The sequence below is a fragment of the Pan paniscus genome, chromosome X (assembly GCF_029289425.2).
Source record: "Pan paniscus chromosome X, NHGRI_mPanPan1-v2.0_pri, whole genome shotgun sequence".
In the NCBI taxonomy this organism is placed as follows: Eukaryota; Metazoa; Chordata; class Mammalia; order Primates; family Hominidae; genus Pan; species Pan paniscus.
The window spans coordinates 148,269,775-148,289,960 of record NC_073272.2 but is presented as its reverse complement, the minus strand read 5'-3'; the positions used below and the strand labels follow the sequence as shown (position 1 = coordinate 148,289,960).

At 40.0% G+C, this 20,186-nt stretch overlaps 1 protein-coding gene across 9 annotated transcripts in view; it reads right to left on the bottom strand.

The window, feature by feature from the left end:
• AFF2 (ALF transcription elongation factor 2) overlaps positions 1-20,186 on the bottom strand; it is a 491,015-nt gene that overhangs the window by 14,534 nt on the left and 456,295 nt on the right. For all 9 annotated transcript variants that reach the window (XM_055106903.2, XM_008957891.5, XM_003806823.4 and 6 more), the window contains 7 exons: positions 15,881-16,103; positions 11,730-12,019; positions 11,117-11,180; positions 7,245-7,381; positions 3,177-3,248; positions 2,726-2,819; positions 390-442 (listed from right to left, as the gene is read on the bottom strand). In XM_055106903.2, coding sequence (XP_054962878.1) covers positions 390-442; positions 2,726-2,819; positions 3,177-3,248; positions 7,245-7,381; positions 11,117-11,180; positions 11,730-12,019; positions 15,881-16,103 — 933 coding nt within the window. The remainder of the gene's footprint in view (positions 1-389; positions 443-2,725; positions 2,820-3,176; positions 3,249-7,244; positions 7,382-11,116; positions 11,181-11,729; positions 12,020-15,880; positions 16,104-20,186) is intronic.

Genomic DNA, 20,186 nt, shown 5'->3' with positions numbered 1-20,186 from the left:
TATTATGCCTTTGGTTTTATTAAACAGCACTTACCATATATCAATGAATATTTCATTGGTCTTTCATTATTGAGTGAATCATTGAAAAATCACTGCAGTGGAGTTAACTTTGTCCTGCCTCCCTAAAATGGCATGGTGCTTGCCATCTTATTAGCAGATATTTTTATGGCTATAATTTGGCTTAAAGATCAAATAGTTAAATAACTCTGAACCACATCTTTTTAAACTTTTCTGTCTTGCCATTAGCCGAAGCCTGGCTGGAATTTTGTATGCACAAAAATGACTGTAGTTCTAGAACTGACCTTCACTCCTGACTTGTCAATGCAAACTATTTGGGGTCTATTGAATCACTCATCTTCACGAAAAAGCAATTTTCAGAAAATACTTACTTTCCATTGCCTACCCATGGAGAGGGTATCTGTGCGACTTTTGAAGCATTTTGCTAAAAGAGAGAGAGAAGAGAAAGGGAAATAAGGACATCTATTTTGTGTTTTATTAATTCAGAAACAGATGGAAGTGTGATTTAGAGTACATTAATATTGATTGCAGCATTTCGGGATGCAGAGCTGGGATGTATGTGCACGTCAGCACACCACGACGCACACTCGATGAAAATAGCTGGTTAGGATAATTAGTGGGCTCCAATCAGGACCATGAAAGTCACTTGATGAAAGATCTTATATACTAAAAGGCCCAGTGAAATCAGACTCGGTTCTCCAAGAAGTGGTTTAATTATCCTCATCTGAAATTTATTCTGCAAAACAAGCTCTTCAGAGTGCAAGTAAGCTTTTCACCTTTAGCTCCAGTTGCAAACTTTTTCCCTGGGATGCAGAGTGAGCTGTCATTTCTAATAATCCAAGAATGTGTCAGAGCCAAGCAGTATTTTCGTTTGTTTGTTTGTTTTCAGGAATCACCTTGATTTGCTCTATTTACATGCAAACCCTCATGGCTAAAGAGCTTCCCTATTTAACAAAGTGACTGGTCCAGGGCTGCATTGCAATCAAATACTAAATATGCCTTTGTTCCTCTGATGGAAGTGGGCTGGTTTAAAGGATGGGCTTCCTTGTATTTTCAAGACCACACACTTGTGGATCAGAGGGAAAACTGACATTCAGCATTACCACTACAGGACAGGTATCAGGCTCATTGTAATGGCCTAGCCAGGTGGAAGGTCAAGCAGCACAGATGGCCACAACTCACACTCATGGCACTGTGCCTGACTCAGACCTGCTCTCGGAAGTTACATCCCCAATGATGCTCATCTTCTGCCTCTTTGCTGCTAGCCCAGCCCCCTTTGCAAAAGGAGGGTCAGGGAAAGAGTCAGCATTTTCGGGAGTCCAGTGAGAACGGAATACTTCTCTGGACCTTTGTAGACCCACACCTAAGGTGCATTCTGCAGACTCCAGTTTTTAATCTCAAGAAGGCTCAACATACTCCTGGATGAATGAATTATTTAGTATTTGTTTGGAATTTTACAATACCCTGTAAACTATAGAGGGTAGGCCAAAGAGGGCAAGTATTACATCAGTGGGTCTCAAAGTGTGATCACAAGAACAGCAGCAGAAGCATCACCAGGGAACTTATTAGCAATACAAATTCTTGGGCCATGCCTCAGACCTACAGAATCAGATATCTGGGAGCTGGGGCACGGCATTCTTGTTTCACAAGCCCTCTGGGGGATTCTGATGCCCACTGAAGTTCAATAAAGAACTTTCTAAAGCAGAAGTTAAGAGTGTAGGCATATGAAGAGAAGAGGGCCTGTTGTATATGACTCCCTTTTACCCACATCAATACTAGCCTTATGGCATTATGGCCACACCACATAATAGCTGGGGAACATGCTCTTTTTCCCAACTGTGCCACAGTGTCGTCATAAAGCTGTGCACTTCCACTCACTGCATGTTTCACATAAGGCCATACTTTCGCTCATTTCAAACAACTACTTTGGTATGATTTAGCCAAGAGGTCTCACGCACTTGGCAAAAAAGAAAAAAAATCATGTCCTTTTCTTTTTAGACCTCCCCAACAGAAGGAGCATTGAGTCTCCCCAACTCTAAATCATGACTGTTGTTGGAGGGTACAGTGACCAGGCCTAGTATGAAGTTGCTGTTTGCAATTTTTACCTGGGCTCATTCTCAAATTTTGGCATTGCATTTTGAGATTGCCTATATTTTGTGTGCTTACAAGTTAAAAGCCCCAGCTCCCTACGATATGGCTTTGTTTGTTTGTTTTGGTAACCAAAGCAATCAGTTGTTTTTAATTACAACTACTGCACTCCAAGACTCCCCATGGACAAAGGCCTTCCAGGGTTGTGGACGTGCACATAGAGCCAGGGTGGCCACAGTGACTTCTCTCACTTCTGAGAGATTCCTGGGCTGACCTATCATTTAACAAAAGACTGGCCAAACCTATAGCCACAAGCTGTGCCCACCTCACAGAGCAGCAAAAAGGTGACATACTCCTCACTGCAACCAGGAGACTGCCAAGGGTCATTTGGTGAGTCTGGAAAAAAGTCAGGGGATTGCACCATCGTGCCTTCTCTCCCTGGAACCAAATCAGCCATAAACTCCTTGCTGAGCCCTTAAGGAGGGGTAGGACGGCCATGGCCAGCAGGGAGGAGAGAGGTTAAGCCTTTGGCAGCATTTGACATTCGATAACCTGCATGTCGTGTCTTCTTAGTGATTTTATCATCCTGTACCTATAAATTATACAAAATAAGCATTACCTTAAAATATTCCATCAGTGATCTGGAGTACTTCATAGCATGGTCCTTCTTCAGCTTAAACATTCTCAAATAGAGGAGTGATAAACATCGGTAGCTGTGGTGATGAGGAAAGGCTTCTGTTAATGCCAGTGCTTAGTGAAACTTTATAAACTGTTAAGAAGACTGCTGATTCACAATTTGCAGTTACTTTCCTATGGTTAGATTGAGAAACATAAGTAAATAAAGAAATTCTAAAGAGGGAAGGGGCAAGCGTTAAAATCCCATTTTGATAAGGGTATAAATTAGGAGAGTAAATGTTTAGTCAGTGACTGAAGAAATCCATTAGTTATCCTTTAATAGTTTAATGGAAAACAAGAGTAATGATCTGGGGTAAGCAGCTTAAGTTGATCTAGAGTTTTCAAATCCTTCCATGACATTTCAGCAATTTCCTTGTGGCCTCCATGGGACTCACCATAGTACTGCTAGCTTTTTGTCCCCATCCGAAGCCAAGGGACTTGCAAAGTTCTTCAGCCTCATTGCATACCTTTGAAGAGAAAAGAAAAGCTAAAGTGGAATCTGTATTACCCTTCAGAAATGCCTAAAGTCACTGGTATTCTGATTGCCTGAATGAGTTATTCCCACATTTGTTCTGGGCAAGAGGACTGACTGGTACATGTGGGCAAAAGCATGCTTCCCCGAAAACATACACAAAATGAGGATAAAAATGTCATAAGAGGACTCATGTGAAATACAGAGTTGAACTCTGGAGAAAGCAGTGAAATCATGAGCCTTAGGACAATGCTGTGGAATTACCGTGAGTGTGTGTGTGTGTGTGTGTGTGTATCTAAATGCTGGTAAAATACTGTTTCTAGGAACACTGTAGCCAAATACTATGACTGGTTTTCAATGAGAGGTGGACAAGAATGTCAGTTTCAGTTCAGTTTATGACACATTAGGTAAATAATATATAACTATGTCTGACATGAGCATAGGGAGACTTCAATCACACAGCTAAAAGGTCTTTTCTAATGGCTCAGGTTTTGAATATATTCCTATTGAAAGTGGTTTGGTTTTTTTTTTTTAAAGGAAGGTCGATTTCACAGCATTTTAAGGTCTAAGCACCCTTAATTTATGATGCTTGTATATTTTGTCTTTCTATTCTCCTTAATTGTTACTGTTCTGCACTGGGGTGATAAAAGGTTGAGTAGTTCCCATTTTTTTTTCTTCTAGCCAAGTACATTCCATTCAGAGCATTTAGGCTCTTGAAAATCAATTCATTGCATAAAATCATTGTCTGAGCTTTAATGCAATTTCACAGGTACTTGTAGTAGAATAAGTAATGGAGTTCAGTGTGGCAGAAGGAAGTTGAAAGTTCTCATTTATAAGAAGGTGACAGAAAGCCTGCAGGGCCACTGAGCTGGCATGCCTGACTCCTCGCTTTCAGCAACCTTCCCCCGCAGAACACTGGGGAGCCCAGGTTCACCCCCTGAGACTCGGCCTCCTCAGCATTCTAGCTGCCTTGCTCTCCTGGTTATTGCTCTAGTTCTGTTGAGTGAACATTTTCCAGGAAAGGCACTTGTACATTTAACGAGGGTCCCTTCCTTTGTTGCAATATTAAGCAAAGGACTTTTTATTATGTAATAAATCTAGCTTTCTTTGACAGTTGGATCACTGAAATGTCAAGTCATTGTGATGTCCCACTTGTTTTCACAAATACATTTCTATTGCAGATTCCCAGAGCTCAGAGCAACTATAATTACTTGAATGAAGAAAATGGGGCTCTCTCTCTGTAGCCAGCATACTGTCGGGGAGAGAGTAATAAAAATTTCTTCAACATGATATTGCACTACTAAAAACTATGTTCACATTACACTCACCCTCTAATTGCAACCACATTTGAAGTGACTTGATAGTGGAGTTTCAATTGCTTAAATGGACCAGAAGACCTAGTTGCTTTAACTCATTTTATTCCCAACTGAAATTCCTCTCATTAAAAAAATATTATACACACATGTAATTTACAGAAAGTATACAAAAAGTAAAACATAGAGAAGACATAAATGGGTACATGCAAAAATGGTGAAGTTGGAAACAAAACAAAACTGGTGAAATCTGAATGAAGTCTTTGGAGTGTTTCAATGTCAATGTTCAGGCTGTGATACTGTAATATAGTTAAGCAAGATGTTCCCATTGGGGGAGACTGGGTGAAGAATACACAGGAACTCTCTGTATTAGTTCTTACAACTGCATGTGCAACTACAATTACCTCAAAATAAAGTTTAAAAACACTGACTTTAAAGTGAATGCTCGTAAATTCTCCATTGACTTTCAGATTTCATTGAAATAAACTTCTATGGGAAGTAAAATAGCATATAATAAAACATAAATCATGTTTTTTCCCTAAATAACTTTTTCGTGAATAATTAAAAGAAAATTACTTAATGATTCACGTTGCACTTTTACCATAAAATGAAATTTGTATTTTACTTTCATATTTTTAAGACAGCATGTGTCCTGTTAAAAGAAAATAAGAAAGAAGAATATGCAGAGAGGGAAATCACCCATAATCTCACTCACTTATTACAGCTATGATTTCATTTCCCTTCCAGTTTGGTTCAGATGCATATACAAACTTTTCATGATCATAATTGTAGTGTGCATGTTATTCTGCAGCTCGATTTTATTTTAACATCATATAATAAATATATTTTGTGCGGCTGCATAGTCTCTGTCATTGTTGTATTTCAATCGCTGCAAAGTATTCTGTTGAGTGTCCTACTATGTAATTACTGTTCTATTATTATTTGGTGTGCTTCCAATTGTGTGCTATTACATATAATGTCAAATTGAACATCATACCGATTACTTGTTCTAGTCTTTACAATTGTTTTCTTCAGGAGAGAAAACTCAGATTTCCACAGTTAAAGTACTGGATCAAAAGATATGAATACTCATTTGTATGGCTTTCCCTACACAATGCCAAATTGCCCTCAATTTACAATAATCAATTTCCATTCCCATCAGCTGCATAGGAGAGGTCTGGTTCACTGCTAGGCCTTTTTTTGCTGTAGTTTTTAGTGCTAGATATTATCATTGTTATGTTTTCTTGTTAATTTAAAAAAGTGCCTTGTTTTAATTTGCATTTTTGAATGAATAGAGAGCATGAATTGTCCCTGTGTTTGTTCACTAATGTTTCCCTTCAGTTTTGAATCCTTATGATTTTTGCCAGTATGTTCATCTTGTGTATCTTTGAAAATCACAGGTAGTTTGACTAGACACTGGGCAATCAATTTCTCCTTGAAAGCTACAGAATGGTGGTGGTGCTTTTCACGGTATATAAAATAAGTCAAGGAGAAATACTTGACACTTTTCTCAGTGCCTACATTTCAGAGCAGTGCAAAGAGAAAGATGGCTGATTGGCTCAGCAGGCAAGGCTAGAGCTGCCCTTATAATCACCCTACTTTTGTGGCTCTAACTAAACTTCTGATTCTATGTGAGCAGAGTTGCTTTAAAAAGATAGTTCTTTTTATCTTTTGGAATGTGTCACTGGGAAAATATGCACACTAAATCTGTCCAGTGTTTGTCTGAAGATTTAGGTACAAATATCCTCAGATTTGTAACAGTTAATGCAGGTACAAGCAAGATAGATAGTATAAACCAGTCCTGGCATTATTGATTAATCAAGCCAGATGGGACTGGACATAAGGACTTTTCAGGTAAAAAACTGCTTACTCAATCAATCAAAAGTGATTATTTAGTCCATCTAGTGAACGATGGTGCTTATCCACTATTCAGGGGTGGATTAAATTATTGTACAAATATCTGCAAATCACTGGATAACACCAGAATGGATTATTTCTTCTTCTACCTCTTCTTCCTCTTCTTCTATGAATTTTTTGATAACACAGAATTTCTACACCACCAAGACCAACAGCCAGAAAATTTCATTTAAAATGTAAATGAAACCAATAATGTGTGCAGTTAATATCCCCTCTCTTATTCTCATCCTCTCATCTGTACCGCCAGTCCCTACTTACGACCTCATCTATTTCCCTAATTCCAGATGCATGGAAAGTCTACTCCACACCTGCAGCCTTAAACACCAACTCTGAGTTGGAACAGTGCCCCTCCCTTTTTAATAACCAAGATAAAAATTCTTAGAAAACATGGTTTGTAATAGAAATCCTGAGAGCACCATTTTTTTGAATTATAAAACTGCACCTTTGAAAAGACAAGTCAATGCTAAACGGTAAAATGATTATACTTATTTCTACCCACTACATTTCCATTTTAATGTTACGAATATTGAAAATTATAACACTCACATTATAACTTCTGGAGGGGATAATTTATAAAGTCAGCATCCATCAATTATAAATTTTCCATGATATTAATAAAATGGCAAGAACTAATTATGATGACTTCTAAGAGGATGGCTTGGACAAATTATTAATAAGTGGAAATGATACATTTTTTAAAACATAGCTTCTAATTCTAGCTGAAATGAGTGTAGGAAGATGATTGCAGAAAGGCCATTCACCTGAGGAGCTCCACAGTCTCAGAGTACATGGTATATGGGGACTTTGCTTCCAGAGGGTCGCGTTCCATGGCATTGCCACATTCAGTGAAGGAGAGGGCGGCATCAGCATAATTCACAGCTTTGCCAAATTTCTCGAACTGAAACAGGAAGATGACTCGTCAAGATAATACTCTCTGTTTTCTCCTTCATATAAAAGAGTGGTTTGAAACTGGGGGGTAGTTTTGCCCCCTTCCCACAGGGAACATTTGGCAATGTCTGGAGACACTTTCAGTTGTCACCCCTGGGGAGAGGGGGCATCTGGTGAACAGAGGCCAGAAATGCTTATAAACTTCTGCAGTGCCCAAAATAGCTCCCACAATAGAGAATGAGCTGGCCCAAAATGTCAGCAGTGCCCAGGCTAAGAAACCCTGATACAGAAGACAATGTATGAATTGGTCTTAACAATGAAGTTACCGGCTTAAGGTTCTATCATCATGACACCAAGGCTAGTTGAGAAGAGAAAAATGCAGGCAGGGTATCATATGTGGTTTGTGGCATTGTTGTTGCTGTTATTGCTATCTTTTTGGTGGACCTGAATCCAAATCATTGCCTCAACTAGTTTCTATTCATGAAATTTACTAAACTATCTGCTCATTGTAGTGTCCTATAGACAGTACTTGCAACTAAGGGCTGCTTTTTAGAAGTCTCATGGACAATGAACACATACATTTTTGCTTTAGAACTCTTTGTGAGCACATCAATTTCACTCTCAGGAGAAGATTAACAAATTGATGCTATTGTCATGAAAGATGAGAAGCTGTAGTATGACTGTTGACAATAATCCCATCACTTTCATTGTAAATGATAGTTTGAAATAGTATGTCAAAAAGCCAAAAAATATAGTACTACTAAATATTTTAGTTTGGTAAAATTTTATTACAAAGGTTTTAGCCCTGATAATGGTCATGATTAAACTGACTTAGACATACGGATTTCTTTTTTATGTGTAATGAATATTATATATGACACTTTTATAGTGAGTATTTTATAACAGGATTTAACATTTTCAATTTTTGATAGCAGGATGTAAGAATTCCACTAATATGGTATTTTATGTAAAAGAAGGAATATAATGCAGATTTAGCTGTTTTAATTTTCTTGTATACCTTTTATCAAAATATTTTCTATGCAACTGTGATAGTTTCAATTCTCAAAATGGCAGAGTAGCTGTCTCTAGCAAAGGATTAAGTACAACTATAAAATGATTGGTTAGAGGTCCTGCAGAATCTTTTATTGTAAATGACTTTTTACAATAAATGTTCTCCAGCTTTTATGAGCTGCAGGAATTCTGTGGTTTTCTTTCTGTAAGCTACTGTGGAGAAATATCGGTTTCAATCAAATTCAAGCGGATTTTGTGAAAACCTGTGTACATATATGAAAACTAGGTACTTTCTCTTTTGCCTTACAAGACAATTTCCTTAGGTCATCTGGCTCCACTGGCTCTCCCATTTGGAAATTGTTCTTAGATCCTGATTTCTGAAAGTGACTTTTCATTCACAACCCAATCGCTGGAGAGATCTGTAAAGATCGCCTAGCCTAAACCCCTTCTTCCCTAGGAGTAGCTGATGTCCAGACAGAAAATTACATGACCATAGTGCCAATTAATAGCCAAGTTATGCCCCCCACCCCTGGGACTGTTTCCCTATCCACAAAATGAGTGGCTTAAACTATGAGGGTGCTTCCCAGGCTAATATATGCATAAGCCTAGCAAAAATATCATTCCTCTAAGTGTTCCTCAACCTTGTTTTTCAATATCACCCCCCCCACCATCAAGGAATTTTTAAGATACAGTCAGCCCTCTGTATCCGTGGGTTCTGCATCCATGGATTTAACCAATCTTCAATCAAAAATATTCAGAAAAAAATGAATGGTTCCATTTGCACTGAACATATACAGACTTTTTCTTGTCATCATTCCCTAAACAATTCAGTATAACAACTCTTAACATAGCATTGCATTGTATTAGATATTATAAGTGATCTAGAGATGATTTAATGTATATTAGAGGATGTGAACAGGTTATATGCAAATGGCCATTTTATATCAGAGACTTGAGCATCTGAGGATTTTGGTGTCCGAGGGGGTCCTGGAACCAATCTTCTATGGATACAGAGGGATCACTGTATTTTTTCATGTACCCCCAATGAAATTTTAATACAAGAAATATACTTATTCTCTCTTTATGCCCTGTGGCCCTTTGGAGGGTCACACCCCATTGCAATAACTAAGACCTTTTCACCCCATCTCCAAAACCAATTTTTGCCCCCATAGGGGCAGCATCTCCCCAATTGGGAATGCATATTCTAAAAGGATTAGGCCAAATGTGATCCTTTGAAAGACATACATATAAACACAACCTTGGAATGTAGAGTGACGTTAGTTCATAATCATATGTATATATGTCTGTGGTACCGATTTTTCTCAGTTCTTCAAACATTTCATTTACATGGTCTCCTATGTATATCCCAGTCTTCATCAGCTCATGTGACAGCTTGTGAATGGAACATGCGTATGCTCCCTAACCCCTATTTTGACAGATGGCAAACCCTAGGAGCACTTGAGTGCTCTGTAGTGCCACAGAATTGAGGACATTTAGAGAAAACCTTTGGTCTTTGAGGGAGCAGCATTACCATCCAGTGCCTTTCAAATCTCTCATCACCTATACAATGGTCACAGCACTGTTGTCCTGGCATCTCCAATGGAGCTAGCACCCAGCCTGCCTTGTCATTTTTGTCTGCAGGAGCAGGGGAAAATTGCTTCTAAGGAACAATTTACACCACAGAAAGGTCACCTGCAGACACGAAGCAATTTGTACCACAGTGGGGAAATGACAGAAAGTAGGGAAAAGGCAGATGTAAGGACCATGGACAGTTGATGTTGGCTACACACTAGTCATGGTATTTCATCACAGCATTCCCAGTATCAAACACCACTGGGACAACTAAGTCCTAGCAGGACACAATGCAATGTTTGAGGATGCTATTTTTTAACCCAATGGGGTTTAGTCAAAGTGAGAAGCCTGAATTTAGGGCCTTCCCTAGGACAGTGGTTCTCAAATATCTGCACTTGGGAATCTCCTGGGGAGCTTTAATACTCATTCCTGGGTCCCAGTCCCAGAAATTCTTATTTCATTGGTCTGGGATATGGGCTAGGCATCAGAGTTATTCTAAAGCTTTCAATGTGATGTGTGGTTGAGACCCACTGTTAGGAGCCTCAACCAAATCAAACAACTCAAAATGTTGAGCTTATGACTGATCTAGGTGGCTAAAACCCTCGGAGGCAGCTGGGCAAAGTATCTTGAGAAATCCAGATGACAGCATTTCTCTTCTCTGCTTGGGGCCCCAGCCTAACTGTGGGGCTCACTCTGAAAACATGTCATCAAATGCAGCAAGGAGCTGAGTTTTTCCTCAGGCCTAGTTTTCCCAAAGCCAATTTTTGAGGCCATTTAGACAGTTCTAAACAACTCTCACATTCCCACACGAGTTCTGGCTTACTGGACCAAAAAAGCACATCATTTCCAGGGAAGTTTCATAAGTCATTCCAAATTCACTTGAAAGATAATGACAGTGGTATATACCATTGAGCTTCTGAAGTTGGGGTAAGGGGAAGAACAGTGGGAAAACAAATGACATGATAACCAAGCCCTGAGAACTTTGGGAATTACAGAACTAAGTAATTCACTAGTTCAAATCTCCCTATGTCAGGGCAGCAATGTGTTGACAGGCAGGTGTGGGCTGTGATACTGAAAATTTGTTTGGAAAAGTGCTTTCTTTGTTTTCCTTTGAAACATAAATCCTTAATAGGAACAAAGCAATGAGAAAAAGGAAACTTACCAGTGCATCAGCTTTGTGCTTCAGCTTCTTAGCTTCTTGCATGTAATAATCAGCATTGTGAACCCTAAATAAACAAAACAAGCTCTTTCAGAAACCAATGCTTCATCTTTTCAGTAAAAGACTGAATCATCAAACCTTTTCTGCTATAAATTTATTCCCATATAATGCCTTGAAAAAGGCAGACTAATGCTGTCATTCATATCATAACCAACCTTGAAATAATACTGTAAATGAAATCTGAAGTACATAATGGCCCATTAGGATAAATAACCACATGCTCCAACCCCAACCATTACAGTTGTCCAAATAGATCAAACAAAACCTAGCTATACATCTGTGTGTTGGTTATGTGTGAGGACATGGATAGGAAAGGACAGAACAACCTGCCTTTGGAACAGTAACAATGCTGCTTAATTAAAATGGGCCAAAAACATTTCTTGGTGGGGACAGAGTGGTGAGTGTGTATGCAGGGGGTGGGGTGGACTTTTAAGGGTATAGGATTTGATGCTGAGGTCTTATTTGGGGTGACACATGCACAGCACTAGAAAAGCCATGCTACCCCCACCCCCCATTCACTACTCCAAACTGTCCATGATAATCTGGAACAACATACGAGTCATCAAAAGTGAGCTTGGGTCTCCGGACATTAGTGCTGCTGCTGGATAGAAGGGGCAGAGCCGCCCAGGACGTCATCTCCAGGTGACTGCTATCCATGAGGCCAGTAGTGATGGTAGAGGTGATGGTGGAAATGGTAGTGGTAGTAGTTGTGGTGGTGGCCGTGGCGGTGGCAGTAGCTGTGACAGTGGTGGTGACAATGGCAGTAGCAGTGACAGTAGCAGTGGCAATAGCAGTATTGGTGACAGTGATGGTGGCAGAGGATGCCTTTTTTGGAGTGTCTCCCTCCTGGGAAAAAGGAGGACAAATAGTTTCCATTAGGTCCGGCTTTTTAAAACACCTTGTCATAAATGCTTTGAATGTCAAGCACATTACGAAAGAAGGCAAAAAATAAAAATAAAAAAAAAAAAAGAAAGAAAACAATGCACGCAGCTTGAGGATAAATAGGTGACCCTGGATATTTTATGAACGCCATGAATCACGAGCTTCTGTTCTATTATGACACCAAACATCAAGCTAATTGGGTGCTGCCATTACATAGCTCCACCATCCCATTAAGACAGCCACAGCAAAGGTCTAAATCCAGTGGTAAATGTGAGGGGAAAGGGAAGGAAGAATATAGAGAGGAGAGAGGAGGAGGGAGGGAGAAAGGAAGAGATGCATGGACAAAGAGAGGGAGAGATAGAGGTATTAAATAAATCCCTTGACCCCGATGTGGGTATTTTTGATAAGGGAACCAACCCAGAAGCTTTCTCTAGGGTAAGTAACGTCCTCAGGTCACTCTGCAAAATACCAGATACAGTCCAGCAAAATACTAGGAAATTGTACTCTAATCATCCCTGCCCTGGCTGAACTGAGGTTGAAGCCGCCCTTTTGTTCATGTGAGGCGCTTGATTGGTTTCTAGCTAAGTGAAATGTGAGTGTGTCTCCATTTTGTTTTGCAATCTTAGGATGGTGAAGCCTCATTTCTACCAGGTCCAAAATCAAATGGGTAAGATACTTACAAGGGCTTTGCTTTGAACTGTCATTGCTATAGAGAGGATGGAGAAAGGAGGTGGTAAGATCTGTAATTATGTGACAGTGTGGTATCACAAGACTACCTGCCATGTTCAAGTGGCCGACTCTGCCCTCCCGCCCCCAGCAACTGTGGGACTCTCCTGACTGTTCTCTGTCTGACCATACTTCCCATGGTGCCTCCTCTTCCTTCTGCTCTTCTGAATTGGTATCTCTCTAAGGTTGGTGTTCCCCAAAGTTCACTCCGCAGTTCTCTTCTTTCTTGATATGATCTGTCAATCTTGTGTGTTGTTGGCACAGATTCAACAGTAGGTAGGTAACACCCAAATGGAAACCTCAATCTTACCCAATCTCCAAAGCTCCAGCCTACAGTGACCATCTTAGGACAATTCTACCAACATGGCCATTAGCACCTCAAATTTTTGGCAAACCAAATCACTAATCAAACCAGTTTCCTCTTTCTGTTAATGGCAGGATGGTCTTCTCTGTCATCAAAGCTGAATTTCTCCGTGTCAATAAAGAGTTTCCAAACTGACTTTGGCACAGTTACACAGGGAACTGCAGTAGTATCTGGGCTAGTGGCACTGAAACTGGCAAGGTAGAGACTCCCCACCTTTACTTCCATCTGAGCTGCTCTGCTTTAATCAGCTTTATATATTGAAGTTCTGTAAATTACTTCATTTTGAAAAATGATAATGCTCCTAGAACTCTTCTTGAAAACCATTCCTCTATTTCATCTTTAATTTTTCTCCCTCAACATTACCAGTTAATTGCAGTTAATTACTCCTATTAATTGTATCTCCCCAACATCTCTCGAATTTGTCCCTTTCTCCCTCAAAGCCTCAAAATGCAGGCCCTCATGGCTTCTCACTGAGACTAACAAAGAGTCTCCTGGCTGGACTCCCAGCCCTCGAGCTAGCTTCTCCCTCCACCCTCAATCTGCTGTCTGCTAGCTTGAGCTTCCTGAACAAAGTTCCTAGCATCTCCCTGCTCTGCACTCAAATGCAAACTCAAGGCTGAAGCTCCTTTGCTGGCACTCAAGGCCCTACCTGATTTGGCTGCAGCTTTCTGCCCAATCTCTGACTGTTCCCTTCCATGAACCTTAGTTTCAACCGAACTGAACATGTCCCCGCTTTTTTCACTTTCCTGATTTGATGATACATGTGAAGTTTTAGATTTCAAAAAGCCTTCCATTCATTTGTTTCTTTTTTTACCACCTGGTGATAATTTATTCAACTTATTATTTTTATTGCCTTTTGAAATTTTCATAATTGTGGTAAAACACACATATAATAAAATGTACCATCTTAACCATTCTTAAGTGTACAGTTCAGTCATGTTAAGTACATTCACATTGTTGTGAATCCCCAGAACTCTTTTCATCTTGCAAAACGGAAACTCTGTACCCATTAAACAGTGTCTCCCCATTTACCCTTTGCCTTAGGCGCTTGCAACCCCCATTCTACTGTCTGTCTCTATGAATTTAACTACTCCAGGGACCTCATGTCAACGGAATCACATGGTTTTGGCCTTTGGTGTCTGGCTTATTTCACTTAGCATAATGTCTTAAAGGTTCATCCATGTTGCATAATATGACAGGATTTCCTTCCTTTTCCATTGTGTGGATAGACCACATTTTCTTCACCCACTTCCCTTCATTTTTAAACCCTACTCATCTATTAAGGATCAACTCAGGAAACGCCTCCTCCACCAGGAAAACTACCTTATGCCTACAGCCAGAAGTACTTTAATCCTCCTTGGACCATTCAGAGACCTGTCTCTATCCCTGCCCTAAGACACCAATCACCAGCTATTTTGTATTCTAGTCCTTTGAGCACATGTCTCATTGCTCACTTTAGACTGAGAGTTCTTTGAGCACTGGGGCCATCTCTGATTTATGATACTGTCCCTCCACCCCACAGCCCAGTGCCCTCAGTGTTTGCTGAGTGCATGCATGCACATATGCACAGACACTTGCCATAGTCAACAGGGTCACTTTAAAGATAAAAGCCAAATGTGAAATGTATTTCTTATATTTCTGTGGATCTTTTACACTTCATCCTGGACCTTCTGAATACAAAATAATTATTACCACCTAGATCTCACTGATATAAATGTGCTGAGAACCTATGCATCTACAAATTGTTATGATGGATACGAAGAAAATAAAGATTTTTTTTCAACCCAAACATTTTAAAGGAAACAGAGCCGTAAAAAACTTGTAAGCCAGCTTCGTGTCTCCACTGCCACAGCCCGATTGGCCTAGACCAAACAGTTAGGCCAGCCCAAGACAGTGTCATTTGTCTCTATGGCCAAGATATGTGGCAAGAACCCTGAAACATTACATCCACCACCCACAGCGTTTATGTCAGTCCTGGCACATCTGACTGGAAATGGCTGAATTCAGCCATGATCATGTAAGTTACATAAAAGTGTCATCTCTCCACACTCACTCACCTGTTGAGTCAATAAACAGGACTTCATGCCTAAATGGAATAGAGAAGACTCTGCGAGCACAAAATTGCAAATGTTTTTGGAGCTAGAAGAAGCTTTATAGATCATCTAGTCAAATCCCCTCATTTTATTATCTCAGAGATGTTTCATGATTGGCCCAGAGTCATAGAGCAAATTTGTTGCAGTGCTAGCACTATACAAGAGTTAAGTGTCTTAATCACAGGCTAAGGCAAAAATTATGCCACAAAGTCTCCTAGATTTCAAATCATTACTAGAAAGAATGGCCCAAGAAGAGGCACTGGTTGCTCACTGCTATCAGAGAAGCCTAGTGATTTCCCTAAGAAGGATGATATATTTCTAGGAGCAAATATTAATATATTTATCATGTTTCCCCAGTAGATTTTAGCCCTTGTGGAAATGACTTTGCAGATTCTTTTAAGCATTATCATTGTCATAATAACATCTGTATCATTTATAAACCCTAATGATTTGTGACAATATACTAGGCACTATACAAAAAGAAATAATGGAAAGTTTGTGTATTTGTATACACAGGCCTGTCATATTTCTCCTCTGCATCTTCTTCCCTTCCTCCTGCAACATCGCCAAATGATCAAGTTAGATGAGCTGGGTTAACTTGTTTCTACCTGGCAATTATAATATTTCTTCCAAGATGCTTACATTTACCGATATCCCTTTGAAAGTAGCACAGAATTTGCCTTCAGTTCTCTTAGGTTTGGTAGATGTGATCTGTCCAGTCATGGCGATGTTTTTGTCTTGACCAAAGGGACCATTATTGCCACTGACATTTCTGCGGCGTGGAGGGTCCTCTGGCAGTGGGGAAAGTGGAGGAGGAAATAGTTTTTCTTCCTTTCTTCTATTTGCTCTCCTGGATGAATTATTTCTGTGGAAAACAAGAAGCGTAGGGTGTCATAAAGTCTTCTCTCTCTTTATTCTGATTTTCCCCATGATGCTAGTACTGTAAGCTGAAGTCATATTTTAATTGCTGTCCCTCTACCTATGGTGAAGAGCATATCTAAAAATGCACATAGACATAGATATAGATATCTCTCTATATAAATATAGATATATGCATACATATGTATCCAAGAATAAACTCATGTCTTTGCAGCAGAACTCCATGACAAATGTAAATGCCTAATGGAGTGTGCTACAGTAGGATATTTTCAACTTTTCAAGATTGCTGTTAATTAGATTTTTATGGAAAATACAATGAAGACTTTAATCCCATCATTTTTCAGGGTGGTTCCTACTTATTTTGCCCTAGGACCTAACTGCACAATCATGCAATAAATGGCACAATAAAGAATCAGTGGAAGAATATTTTCTTAAGAAATATTATGCTTACGCATTACTTAGAAATAAATAATGCACTAAATAGTATTGCGACATACATTGCAAATTGTATATACAGAATGTTCTACTCCAACGCCAAGCATAATGAGCCTCTGACCTTAAATTGTTATACTGAAGTACTGATGTACTCCACTTTACAAAACTCCATTTAAAAATATTATTTTGTCATGTTCACACTAGACATCTGCAATTTTAAAAGTACTCCTGTGCTTTCAAACTGATTTATCTGCCCATTAAATGGGCACCACCAAATAGTCTGAGACTTCAAATAAAACAGAACAACTGAAACCTTATGCTAGCTGCTTAACATGGTAATTGGGTCATGGATTTTCATTTTAGTTACTGTCTTAGACTAATCAATGAAGATTACTTGAATTTTAATCTTTGCTTAGACAACTAATATTGCACTGTGCAGCTATTTACTTTTCATGATTATTGACTACAATTTTCAATAGCAAATTAAGTCAACAAGAATTTATGTTTTCCTCTTGGTCAATTTCAGTCAGTGTCTAGAAATATAGATTTACAATATCTCAAAGCAACAAATCAAAGATGAACAAGCATTCAAGTGGTCTGATTCCCTGAAATAGAAGTCAATGCACACTCCTTGGCCCACTTCCACTGTGTTGCACAAAATTGCCAATTGTAATATGTGCCATCTTCTCCATCTTTTGTTTCATAAATGTGGCCCTATGTTACTTTTTGTTGTGTAGCGAAACTGAAAAAACGCAACTGTTTCTGTCATTACCTCAATTGATTAAAATTAATTAAAAATACTTTCCAATGGATTTAAAAAATTGCTTTGACATGTATAACCATTTTAAAATAGTAGTGATGCCTGATTAAAATGATGGTGAACATATGGATTAAGATTCTTGTCCATGAGGAAGCTCCACAAATAGCAGATCACATTAAGTGTAATAATTACAAAGGCACCAGGCCTTTGGGAATTTATATGTGTGGATGTCAAGCATTGCTGTGGCATCTACAGGAGGTGAATGGTGGTTCATTAGCTGTAAATACTCCCCCACTACTTGAGCTGCCTGAGGAGAAACTGGGGGCTGCAAGGGAAAGAGCTGCTTCTGAGAGGCAGTTAATTTGCCATTGGCAACTACAGTCATGCAATGCCTGCCTGTCTGCCACTAAAGCAACCAGCGGGGATTCAGTGCATTCTGTACAGTGAGCACCCATGACCTGGCCCCCTTTACATCTGCCTGGTCATGATCTGGAACCATGGGGTCTTTAAGGACTTCCTTGGTGAAAGACACCTAGGGAGCATTTTCTAGAGACCACTCAGTCATTGTTATGACTTACAACTAGAAAAGCAGCTTTTGCGTCTTTGGGTACCTCTTCCAATAGGCCAGAGTAGAACAGGAGACAAAAGAAGAGCATCACCACCTGCACTCAATTCCTCAGAGGGCCTGCTGAAGGTACCAGCTCTAAAGAAGAAGGGGAGGTCCAGGAGAGTCCTTCTGTTGAACTATGGGGAACTATAGCTGTCATAGTCTGGTGTGGAATCTTTGTTAGGTTTAGAATAGTCCTTTAGAAAAGTGAATGTTGTCTCCCATTTTGTTTGAAAGGTTAATAAGGCACAAAGGTGCAAAGCTTGAGGAGAGGATTCCCAGGAAGAGACCCCTAAGAGGTCAGTCATTGCTTCATTCTTCTTCAACTCCAGAAAGTCTTCCAGAGAAAACTCATCTGTTTGATGGGCGTAAGAAACTAATTGAGGCTCTTTCTGAATGATAAAGGCTACAAGGGAAACACTGCTTTCCCACCTACTAGAAAAGCAGAGACATTGTAAAGATAGTGGATTAAAGACACCATTTGGTGTAAGGAACATGGCTGTGCTGCAGCCAAGTAGGCATAGGGCAGCAGGCATAGGCTGAGGTAAACAGCCTAGATGACTCAGTGGATTGGGGCACAAGTGCACAGTCCCATGTCTTATATAATCATAGCCATGAAGACGTAACACACAGAAGCTCACTACCTGGCTCTCAGCCACTATTGTTTGTGTAATGTATAAATGTAACACTCACCCTGTGAAGGAGCTGCTAAATAAAGCTATGTCTCATTTACCTGCTGTCTCTTGAGTGTTCTCCAAGCTCCCTGCTCCACATCCACACACTCCCCTCAGACCTCAGCTGGGGGTGGACCCCAACCCTGAGTGTGACATTTGGTAAGAAGCAACTCAAATGACTAGACCTTTATGTAATACTTGGTCATCTCTCTTTTATAAGATGGGGAAGGCGACAGGCCACTGGGTCACCTAGAGAGTGTAGCAGTGGGGACCAAAGGCTGTGGCAAGGCTGGATGGCCCAAACTGGTCCAAGCCTGGAAACTGAGGGAACAATGCTACCACAGCTATGCCATTTTAGTCCTTCCTCCTTGCAAACAATGGAGGAGGGCTCTGGAATGACCACATCTTACCATCAGGGGAGCATGCCTCCTCACATGCCTGGTCTACCCTGAGGTGAAGGGGTCAGCTTGCTCCACTGGAAGGGTCTCTAGTTCTGAGAACTTCAAGTATGTATGTGAAGGGATGTTTCAGAGCAAACTTATATCAGAGAATACTGATGAACCTCACCAATAACTACTGATCCTGGGGGCAGGGGGCAGCCCAGGACCCAAATCTCCTTATTAGTTAAACCAGATCTAGTGGTAATTGATCTTTTCTTTCCTTTCATCTCAAAACAACAAAGATCCAGACAAATGTAAGCTGATAACTTATTTCCGACATCTTATCTGTAGCAGATTGATGCCATATCCCTGATGTTAAACTGTAATCTGTGAAATCAATTGTTAGCTGCAGTTAGCCAGATTGCCTCTCTGCTCTGGGCTGCTAATAGGCTCCAAAACTGGCTTTGATGGAAGTAATCTCTAATGTTGAATGAATTTATGGCAATAATTACTCAGACAGAATGGTTCAAGTAGCTGACATGATTGTTAGTTAAGTGATATTTATAAGACAGAAATAACTTGGTCACAATGCTTGGCAGAAACAGAAGGCAGGACTTCTCTGAAGAAGACTCAAGCTGTTTGAGTGAGGAGGTGCCAGGAGGCCTCCTGCCGGACTCTGGAACCTTCCACACACAGAGAGAAGGAAGAACAGGTGCCAGCTCCTTGGAATGACATGTTTGAGGAGGCCAGAGAGATGAGCTGTCTGGGAGTGGCCCTCCTCCTGGGACAGTTCTGTGTCAGGAAAAGACAGCTTTTTTTTTTTTTTTTTTTTTTTTTTTTTTTATTCCCTTGGCTTCTGTGGAGTTCCGGACATAGCTACTGGTCCTCAAGATTCATATCAATGTTAAGTAATGACATCAAAGAGGAAGCAGCTGCCTCGTTCTGTCAAGATCAAGGAGTTGCTTTTCCAGGGAAACTGAGTAATCACCATCAGAACTGAATGTTGGGTAGAAGCAGGTGATCTGGTTAAAGTGATAGGGGTTCTCTTGATGCTTCTTGTCAATTTATTTACTTCCTTTTACCCTTCACTGAGTGCTAAAAGTTCGTTTTGACTAATTTTAGTGATAAATCTGAATTAGAGTAAAGAAATGTTGCTAAAAGCTCATGGAGTCACCCCAATTCTGGCAGCATATGTTCTACCCCTTATCACACC